This window comes from Myodes glareolus, chromosome 18 (assembly GCF_982192425.1).
Source record: "Myodes glareolus chromosome 18, mMyoGla1.1, whole genome shotgun sequence".
Taxonomy (NCBI): domain Eukaryota; kingdom Metazoa; phylum Chordata; class Mammalia; order Rodentia; family Cricetidae; genus Myodes; species Myodes glareolus.
The window spans coordinates 35,704,707-35,715,541 of record NC_142043.1 but is presented as its reverse complement, the minus strand read 5'-3'; the positions used below and the strand labels follow the sequence as shown (position 1 = coordinate 35,715,541).

General features: G+C 46.0%; 1 protein-coding gene across 1 annotated transcript; it reads right to left on the bottom strand.

Annotated features, from left to right (window-relative positions):
* Positions 1–2,506: 2,506 nt before the first annotated feature.
* On the bottom strand, positions 2,507–10,361 carry Cnga3 (cyclic nucleotide gated channel subunit alpha 3). Its single transcript, XM_087898075.1, has 3 exons — positions 10,075–10,361; positions 8,786–8,892; positions 2,507–6,534 (listed from the first exon to the last, which is right to left on the bottom strand). Exons 1-3 carry the CDS (start codon positions 10,101–10,103, stop codon positions 5,135–5,137), a joined length of 1,536 nt encoding a protein of 511 aa, XP_087754201.1. The 5' UTR covers positions 10,104–10,361; the 3' UTR covers positions 2,507–5,134.
* Between the last annotated feature and the right edge of the window lie 474 nt (positions 10,362–10,835).

Genomic DNA, 10,835 nt, shown 5'->3' with positions numbered 1-10,835 from the left:
CTGGCACCAGTGCTGTCTTCACGAATGTGACTCACGAGTCATTAGGGCATTGTGACTGCTGGCAGCCAACTCAGGAAGCCAAACAACCTCAGCAACTTTTATGGAGGAAGAGTATTTTAGGCAAGATTCTCTAGCGGAATTAACTGATAGAATATATAATATACTAACGTATCCATGCATGTGTAAACACACACACACACACACACACACACACACACACACGACAGGCATGCTACAGAGGCTGAGAACCTGTTAGCATCTCAGCCCATGAAGCTGGATGCCTCAGCAGTCCTACACTGGGTTGTAGGGGGCTGACTGAGATGTGAAGATGCAGCCCACGGTGGGTGGCATCATTCCATGGGCAGGCTATCCGAATTGTATAAGAGTGGAGAGGTCAAGCTGGGAACAAGCAAGCAAGGAAATATGTATGCATCCATTTCTCTCTGCTCTTGATTGTGGATGGGATGTGGTTAGCTGTTGAAGTTCCTGCCTTGAGTATAATCTGGAACTGTGAACTGAAATAAATCCCTTTCTTTTTATTTATTTATTTATTATGTATACAATATTCTGTCTGTGTATATGTCTGCAGGCCAGAAGAGGGCACCAGACCTCATTACAGATGATTGTGAGCCACCATGTGGTTGCTGGGAATTGAACTCAGTACCTTTGGAAGAGCAGGCAATGCTCTTAACCACTGAGCCATCTCTCCAGCCCCATCCCTTTCTTTTTTAAGTAACTTTTTTTGTCAGGGCATTTTATCTCAGCAACAGAAATGAAACTAGAACATCCCCTTACTTATTTGAATCCTTTTTCTCCATGGTAAGCTTGTCTTTCATTTTTACCAACCTCCATCCATCCATCTACCCACTCACCCACACATTATAAATGTAATTTCAGAATTATTCACCTATACCACCATGTTAAATATTATACAACTCTAGTGTGTGTTCACACCACTCTCTTCTGTCTTTGGCCTTGTTTTACAGTTTTAAAAGGTACCTTAGCTGTCATTTTCCCCTTTATCTTCAATGAGACTATACCCTGTGCTTGGAATACAGATAGATTCACTTGTTAGACTCTTCTTTCCTTCCTGGCATGCCCTTATATCTTTGTTGATATTGAAAAGTTTGTTTTCACTAAAGTTTGCTCTTTTTTTCTTAGAGATAGGGCTTCATGTAGCTCAGACTACTCTCAAATTCTGTATGTAGCTGAGGTTGGCCTAGAATGTCTGGTTTTTTTGCCTTCATCTCCCACGTGCTGGGATTACAGTTGGCTCTTTATGATGTATAGTTATGAGAGTTCAGGCAAATGTATAAGGTCGTGTGTCTACAACACCAGTACCATTAAAAAAAAGTCACAGTTGGAATTCCTCCTTTGTAACCGTCTACCCAACCTCTCCCACCTCCTGACCACCGCTGAGATCCTTTTCATCTTTAAGTTTTACTTTTTCTAGAATGCCATGTCAGCAAAATGTTTTCACATGAGTCAGTTACAGCAGCTTGTTCACTTTTATGCTGAGCAGTATTGGATTGCGTGGATATGCTTTTCTGCCCTCTACCTGTTGAGCGACAACATAGTTGCATCAGGGTTTGTGTGTATGTATGCGTGTGTGTTTATAAATAAGCTAACTATAAACATTTGTGTATATGATTTATGTGAATAGTCAGCTTAATTGCTGAATTATTTATTTAGGACTCTTTCCTGAGCATGTTCCAGATGCTTGAAGGGTGGGGCCATATGTGGTAGATATTGTCAGTCAAATTCAAAGTTCTTCTCACTGGCCTCATTTTTCTAGAACTTTCTCTGAGAGGCAGCTGGGGGAGCCTGGAAGGCAGAGGGAAGGGAGAGGGGACTTTCTTCTGCTCATCTGCACGATTCTCTGGTCATACAGCCTAAGGACCACCAGGCCCAGAGGCAGTGCCACATCTTCATCGAGCGGAGGCAGCCGCTTCTAGCTTCATTCCGAGTCTTTAGAACCTCTTTCTTCTGTAGAGCAATGCCCCTCCTGAAATATTGTCCAAATATCTTTGTTTACAGATGTCTCTAAGTCCCTGGATTATCAGATGTGGCCAACAGTAACTCACCCTTGAAGGTGTACGTTCTAGTTGCTGGGGCAACCCCTCTGAGCATCTTTCTTCTTTCAGACCCGGGGTGGATAGCTCCTTCGTGTACTTACCACTCAGTAACATTCACCTCCATCTCTGTTGTTTCAGTCTGCCGCGCTGCCAACACCCTCAGACAAATTTTCTTTGGTCCAGCACCTAGTGTGTCATATAGTTTTCCTTTGTTCTTGCATTCTGATAGTTCAGTTCTGTTTTGTTCTTTAGAACCAAGGCTACAGTAAGCATCTGCGCATGTCTCTGTGTACCCAGGGTGCTGTTTCTTCACTTCTGGCTGTGTCTGTCCTATCCCTTGTTCATCATCATCCGATCTTTCCAGAGAAGCCATTGTCCTAGGAAGGCATCCTGGTGCTGACTCTTCCCTTACAACAAGAGTTGAAACAGGAGTTGTTCACAGATTTTAATTCAGGTCTTTATTTTTCCTATATAAATATGGATATATGCATAATTGATAGCTAAGGCTGTTAGAATATATTCATTGTTATAAATATTCAATTTTATAAAATATAAAACATTGCTGATTACATTTTGCTGATGATATGAAGTTGAATCTATGCTCTTTGATAGATCTTCTAACCATTTAAAAACATTAAACAGCAGAGGACCCGCAAGAAATGGTCATGTGACCCATAAGAAGAGACCCAAATGCATAATTGAACAGAGTAGCTCTCGTATGAACTACATCAGGACCCATTTATAGATTATAGCATTTGGCTTCAACATTGTCTCAAAACAAGGGTCAGGAGAGTTGTGCTTGCTAGAAAGGAGGAGGAGGGAGAGGGAGAGCAATAGAAGGATGGAGAGGAAGGAAGGAAAGAGAAAGGAGGGCTAAGGATGGGGAGGGAAGAAAGAACTTCCAGCACGCATTGAAAGTGGAACACTGAAGACCTGGCTCACAATCGCAGAGCCCAAGGGTGAAACTCTGAACGGAGTTCTGGTTGCTACTTAAAAAACAGCTCTTGCAATGTTTCAAGAGCGAAGAGCTAGCTAGCTAAGAGCTTTTGCCTGAAGATGCAGTTCCATGTGGGACTTAAAACTTCTTCAGGTGTGCAGAAGTGGTAACAGGTGCAGGTCACAAGGGCATTTACCCATGGGTCTCAGCTTTTAAGTTTCAGTTTTCAGCTTAAAAATATGTATTTTATGAGCATGGGTGTTTCGCCTGTATGTCTGTATACCTGTGGACCATGCGTGTGTCTAGTGTCTATGGAAACTAGAAGAGGGCACTGGATACCCAGGAAATAGAACTGTAGATTACTGTAATCCACCATTGGAGTGCCAAGAAACCAACCCAGGTCCTCTGGAAGAGCAGCAGGTGGTCTTAACCACTGAGCCATCCAGCCCTGGTCATCTGCTCTTAAATCTTCGGCCACTGTCCCCACCTTTCCACCTGGAAGTCTCACTTAAACATGGCTCTCCACTTTGAGCTGGAACGGGTAGCTACAGGGAGTTATGTGACTCTAGTAGTAACAGGCTACTCCTTTAGTGACAGCTGGATCTAGCCTCCACGTTAGACTCCTAGGATCAGTCTTTTGGGATATTGTCCAAACTCCTATGCTTGCCAGTTTCTAGGAAATTCCCAATTACTATACCTCTGGTGTCCAGGAGAAGCCCTTACTCAAGGTCTGACTTCTAGGAAGACGGGAAGATGACTTTCAATCCATCGACCAATGAGAAGAAACGAGACATCCCACCCCATTAAGCGAACAGAAGACACGGTAACCGGAAGGCAGAGAATCTAGATTTGCTACCCTGACTTGAAGGGCTCTCCATCTCACAATGCTGTGACTTGACAAAGCCGGCGTTTCCAGGGTCCCAGTAAGCACACGTATGGGGAGATGCCAGGCTCCAGCACGCAGCCCAAACTGTCCTGTGTAAAGCTGAACTTAAGGTACAAGCTTGTGTGAATGGCCTTCTGTTGTCTTCTCCGTTCTGTGTGTTTGTTTGAGGGGGGGCACTAGGGTGCGAAGCCAGAGCTGTTGCTCACACTAGGGAAGGGCTTCATCACTGACCTATATCCCCAGACCCCCTTGTGTCTCCACAATCAGATGGAGTGGGTAAGAAAGCTAGGCTGCGGCTTAATCATCTCCTCCTGGATTTCACAGAAAATAATCAGGCCGGAAACGGGAGTATGCCTTTGGTCCCTGCTTCTTGGGAGGCTGGTACGTGAACATCGCTTGAGCAAGGGAGTTGAAGGCTGGACTGAGCAACACAGCAAGACCTTCCACTCCACCTAATATGGAAAGGGCTGCAAATTTGGATCTATGCTGGTTGTTTTGTTTTGTTTTTTTTTAATCGACACAAGCTAGAGTCATCTGAGAGGAGGGAGGCTCAGCTGAGCAAATTTGTCCATAAGACTCAGCTGTAGGCAAGCCTGGAATGCATTTTTTTTTTTTTTTTACATCTTCTTAATTAGTGATGGATGTAGGAGGGTCCACCCCACTGTAGGTGGAACCACTCCTAGGCTGGCGGCCCTGGGTTCTATATGAAAGCAGGATTAGCAAGCTGTGAAGAACAAGCCAGTAAGCAGCACCCACCCATGGCAGCATCAGTTCCTGCCTCCAGGTTCCTGCCCTGTTTGGTTCTTGCCCTCAAGAACTCATTTGAGTTTCTTCAGTGATGGACTGCGATGTGGATGTGTAAGCCTGAACTAAGACAGGATCCCAGCACCCACACTGGGTGGTATGTAACTCCAGTCCAAGGGATCCAGCACTCTTGTTTGACCTCTACAGAAAACTGCACGTACACACATATCCTGTACACATACTATCATACACTTGATTGGCAGCACACCATGCTTTTCCCCACCCCTTGCCATGTATCACGTAGACCTCACGATAATCTGGAACTCTCTGGAGCCGACACCCATGACTCCCATTTCCTAGACGAGGAAACCAAGACTCTCTTGCAGTCATATCACTTGTGAAGGATGACCAGCCCTGTGCCATATGGCGGCAGATAGTGTCTCACTGACCGTTGGTCCTGGGAGGCGGGAGGCAGACAGTCGCCTGCACTTCTCACTCTGTCTTTGCCGTATCCCCGGAAGTCTCCCCAGCAGGTGAGAAGCCACGACCCCTCCCGTTCATCTGGCTCTCCAGCTGGCTGAGGCGCTGTTTCAGTTTCATCTGTGAGGCGCTGTACTCAGCCAGGAGCCGTGCAAACCTGGTCTGCAGGGCGTCCAAGGATGACTCCAGGTATTCCACCTTCTCCTCAATGTCTCTGGCATCTTCCCTGGTCTTGGCCAGGTCGTCATCAATTAGGTTGTCCTTCATCAGAATCTGCCGACCCTTTTCCTCCAGGGCCTTCTTAGCTTCTGGGTACTCGGTGAGGGCTTCCATCAGATCGTCCTTGGAGAGGCAGAACAGGTCTGAGTAGCCGATGCTCCTGATGTTGGCCGTCCTGCGGTTACCCGACTTGCTCCCCTTGATGTTTAAGATGCTGATCTCCCCAAAGTAACTGCCATCACTGAGGACCACAAACTGGGTAACGCCGTCATCGGCCACCACAGCCAGCTTGCCCTCCTTGATGATGTACATCTCCCTTCCGATGTCCCCCTTTTTGCATATGTAGTCCCCAGGGCTGAACACAGTGGGACGAAGCTTCAGTACCAGCTCCACCAACAGCCCTGCCTCACAGTCCTGGAAGATTCGGACTTTCTTCAGGGTGTCCAGGTGCACGTTGATGGCGATTTCAGCCTTCAGCTTGTCCGGGAGACTCTTGAGCACTTCCTTTTCATCCACCGTCTTCCTGTTAGCCCACAGGTAGTCAAACCACCGGATAACCCGAGTCTCCAAGTCCTTGGTTACCTTCCGGAACTGCATGTACTGCTTGATGGAGTCAATCTTAGCCTGGAACTCTGCCCTTGAAGCATTCATGTTGGAAATCATGGAGCCCACATTGCCTACTATAGTGGCAAAGATCAGAACACCCACCAGGAAGTCTATGACCACAAAGAGATACTCCTCATCTTTCACAGGGGGTGGGGTCTCACCAATGGTGGTCAGGGTCAAGGTGGACCAGTAGAGACTGTAAATGTACTTCCTGGAGAGACGCCCATACTCTGGCTTGGAGATGTTTGGATAGACCCAGGAGTCTGTCCCAAAACCAATGAACTTAGAAATGGCAAAGTAGATGCAGGCATTCCAATGGATGATGATGAGGATGTACAGAACCAAGTTCCCTATCCTGAACACATTGGGGTAGTTGGTCCTGGTCTCTGTGCGGTCAAAGAATTCAAAGAGTCGAGAGAACTTCAGTAGACGGTTGAACCTCAGTTCTGGGCAGTTTACTCCAAACTTTAAATAAGCCAGATCTGTGGGGAGGAGAGACAGGATGTCCAGCTTGAAGTGCAGGGTCTTTGTATAATGTTTCCACAGCCTCTTCGTATCTCTGACCATTAAGCCTTGCTCAAGGAAACCTAAGGAGGGAGATGAGGGAAATCACTTGGGCATCCAAGAGGCTTAAATTGACTATAGAAAGGAATTTCCCATCATAGTTACACAACAGGCAGTGATAACAATATCAGACATAACATGCTAATGGTGGAACTCACTCTGCTATGTTTTCTATAATGTTCTAATCCCTTCTGTTTAATTTTTTTTTCTGCTGGGAATTGAGCCCAGGCCTTGTTTAAGCTAGGGTTCCATAACTGATCTGTATTCCCAGTTCTCTATTCAGGTTTAAAGTTATAAATTGATTGAATAACTTTGAAGATAGACTGGATATTAGATGACAGCAAAGCATGAAGATTAAATTTTAAAAGACAAACAGATATTAGAGAGTGTGCCTAATTGAGATTGGGGGGTGGGAACATGAGCATTCCTAATGCTATTCTCTCTGGGGTTTCTTATGTGTATACTTGAAACTATTAATCATCAAACTTTAAAAGCTCAGGTAAAAGTCTACCAAACTGGTCTCACCCGTAATGGTGTCCAGTAAAACATTTCAGGGCTTGTCCCCTAGAGCTCAGGCCGTGAGGCACTTTCATAAGTTCAGGGTATCACCGCTGCTGACCCGTACAAGTTCCAGCTCCCCCTTTTCTCAAGGCATTCTTGTTAAATAATTGTCCTTCTGGATCTCCAGGGGATTGGTTCCAGGATTCCCTTAATCTCTTTCCTCCCAAGGAAACCAAAATCTTTAGATGCTTAAGCACCTCTTATAGAACGATGCCATATTTGCATATTACCCAAGCATGTCCTCTTGACTGTTTTAAATTCTCCCCGGGATTTTCACAGTACCCAATACACACAGCACAAATGCTGTGAAGTCATGTTGTGCCGTGTGGGAATAATGACAGGAAGAATAAAACCTCTAAATGTTCAGCACAGAAACTGTTGTCAAGTGTTTTCTACTTAGTCAGCTGGATCTCCAGGTGCAGGACTGAGAGATCTCTTGGCTGCTTGTGCCTGTGTTTATGGAGTGCTTTGTGGAGCATCCTGGCTTGTGTGCTCCTCACCCTTTTACGATTCTCCCAAGTCTGAAGATCTTTTCCTCTTGGACTATGATCATGGCCACCTAGTTTCTTGACCTCTCCCCCCTCACTTCCTGTTGAATCTGGCTTTGCCACAGACAGTATCCAAGTGGTGTAGGAGGCCCTTCTATATTTGTGTTGATTTCATTGGTTGAATAAAGAAGCTGCCTTGGCCTTTTGGTAGAGCAGCCCTTAGGCGGGCAGAGTAGACAGAACAGAATTCTAGGAGGAAGGAGGCAGGAAGGGAGAGCCGCCATGAAGTCACCAGAGTCAGACATGTTGAATCTTTCCTGATAAGCCACGGCCTTGTGGTTCTACACTGAATATTAGAAATGGGTTGAATCAAGATGCAAGAGTTAGCCAAGAGGAGGCTAGATATATAATGGGCCAGACAGTAATCTAATTAATACAATTTCCATGTGGTTATTTTGGGGGTTTGGAAGAACACATCATCTTCCTAGGCCCTGTTTTGAATTTCAGGTCTTTACATGTTAAAACTTCTTTGAAGGGCTGGAGAGATGACTCAGCAGTTAAGAGCACTTGCTGATCTTTCAGAGGACCTGAATTTAGTTCCCAGTACCTGTGTCTAGTAGCTCACAAGTGCCTGTAACTCCAGCTCTGTGAAGGGTCTAGTGCCCTCTTCTGGCCTCCATAGGCACTACACTCATGTGCACAAACCCACTCATAGGCACACACATCACTTAATTGAAAATAAAATAAAATCTTTAAAAATAATAATAATATAAATAAATTGTAAATCTCCTCTGAGCATGATGGAGCAGTGTTCCTGGATCTTCCATGTTTCTGAGGAGAGGTATGCCCAGATTGAATTGAGTTCCACCTCACATAGGCAGTACTGGAAGGGTCTTTTGAGATGGCAGCTTAGCCTTATGTCACAAGTGACAAAAATGAGGTCCAGAGAGCCAGCTTGATTTGTTCATTAAACACTGGGACAGCAGATCCCAAATCCCAGGTGTTTTAACCCCTGTTCAGGTCTTGTTGAAGGATTTAGCATACTGAGCATCAAGATACCAGTACCCACTCTATTTGGTAGGTCTCCAGATCTCCAAAGCACATCGTGCTCAAAGCTAGGCAACATCCAGCCCACTACCGTGGATCTTCCTGAGTACCCTATGGTCCCCCTACTGAGGCTCTATGGCTTGGCCTAGTTTTGTCCTTGGGCTTGGGGCACGCTTACCTGTCCGGGCTCGAACCAGCAAGTCTACAGCATAAATGACATCTGCAGAGTAGTCCAGGACCAGCCACAGCATCAGGTGCTCCGACTGAAGTTCATCGAAACAGGCCCTGAAGAATCCAAGTGTGAGATGGGACAAGATGGCTGAGTGTCAGAGCCCAGAACCCTTCCTCCCTGTGATGCAAATAGATACACTGTATCTAGTAGCAGTTCTTCCTGCTGTGTTACACAGGTAATGTAGCAGTTTCCACAGACGTTAGAATGGTATGTTTTGGGAGGGATCTCTTAATATAGGATTTTTATAGAGGCAAAGCAACCAGTGTTCTAAACGAAGGCAAAACATTGCATGGAAGCTCATTAAGAAGGGGAGGAAACAACTCCAAGTAGCTTCAGGAAGTCCTTAAAACTGACCATATTCCCCAGGACCTCTCTCCTCAAAGAGTGTACAAACAAAACCAATAAAGACCACTGAGAATCACTCTCAGACGAGCCAAGCTACAAGGAAAATTCTCAGACAAGCCAAGCAGGCTGGAAGAGGTAGAAACCAATGAAACCTCTTAGAAGAAGCAGAGACTGGCTGAGCTGTCTTGAAGAGGCTCAGATCACCAGAGCCACTGGGAAAGGACACTCTCCAACCTGCTGAGCCATCGGCAGGCTGTGCAGTGTGTTCCAGGTTCCCAGTTTTCACGAGCTGTCGCCCATGTTGGGGTGGGTGTTGGTGATACAACTGTCATTTCTGTAACTGTAAGTCGCTCCTCACCCATCGTGTTCCTGTAAGTAACCCCAGTAAAACTCCTTGGTTCACCAAGTTGGACTTTGGTGCCATCATTACTTTGATCTGTCATGGGCTCCCTTTCTGGAGTTAGTAGAGGTGTGTGTGTGTGTGTGTGTGTGTGTGTGTCCAGGAAAAAGCTGCCCCGTAGCTAGGCAGTGGAATCACTCCAGGCTCAGAGAACCTATGTTCTCCCACAGTCATTGGCCTCCTAGGAAGAAGAGCTGGGGAGTTAGATGTGTAGTGTGAAGGTTGATGGTAGAACTCAAAACAAACAAACACTCCAGCCAACCTACCAGCCAACCACCCAAACGAACAAACAACCACCTACGCAATCAACCAACTAACCATCCACCCAATCAAACAAGCAGCTGCGATTGATATTAGGCAAAGGGGTCAAGAACCTGTCCTTTCTAGACTCAGATTCCAACTTAAATAAGCCAGGAAATATTTTTCTACCCTTTACCCCTTTGTGTTTGCTGCTTCTCACAGAGACAGCACCCCAAGCTTTCCTTCTTACCTCCAAAGAACATCAGGCTGCTCAGCCATTCAAGTCTTCTGGATGCTTGGGAAAGAACCTTGGCTGACACCTGTGTTCTCACATTCTAGATCACACATTGGGAGCAGTGTTACCACCTTGCCCGTTTGTCAGGAAGCCCCCCACCTCGCATGTTCTTTCCTTTGGAGACAGAATCCCCAAGCTTCCACTTCACTTATATGGTGTTAGACTTTGGGTGTCCACCACAGGCTTGTGTGCTAAAGGCTTGGCCACCAGGCTGTAGCCTGACTGGGAAGTGGTAGAACCTTTAGTCGGTAGTGCCCAGTGGAACTTAGGTTTAAGAGGGTTTGCCTTAAAAGGAATATTGGGTCTCTGCCTGGTCCCTTTTTCTATTTTTACTTCCTGGTCATGAGGTCTTGTTTTGTTTTGTCAGTTGGCCCAGAACAATGACACTAAGGAACCATTGTCTGAACTCTCTGAAACTCTGAGCCGGAATAATTTTCCTTTCTTTTATATTGTTTACCTTGGGTCTTTGGTCATATCAATGGAAAGCTGACTAGCTGCAGGTAGCATAGGACTCCTGTGAGCCTATCCAGTTGAGGAACATGGTCAGGAATGTCCCCAAAGCGTCCCAGAGCAGCCGTGTCTGCCTTGCAGGCTTTCTCGGGAACATCCCTGGCCTACTGTCTACTAGAAGAAGAGGGCTCTCACCTGCATCACGGTAAGGTACAGTCTCCCTCAAAGAGCTGTATCCTGATGGGTTCAGGAGATCCTCTGTCTCC

Excerpts from the sequence above, each read along its gene's own strand:
- Cnga3 (XM_087898075.1), bottom strand. The coding sequence starts at position 10,103 with ATGGCTGAGCAGCCTGATGTTCTTTGGAG. Across the intron at positions 8,893-10,074 it reads CAGCCTGATGTTCTTTGGAG|GGCCTGTTTCGATGAACTTC; the intron begins GTAAGAAGGAAA and ends TGGATTCTTCAG. Across the intron at positions 6,535-8,785 it reads GCTGGTTCGAGCCCGGACAG|GTTTCCTTGAGCAAGGCTTA; the intron begins GTAAGCGTGCCC and ends CTCCCTCCTTAG.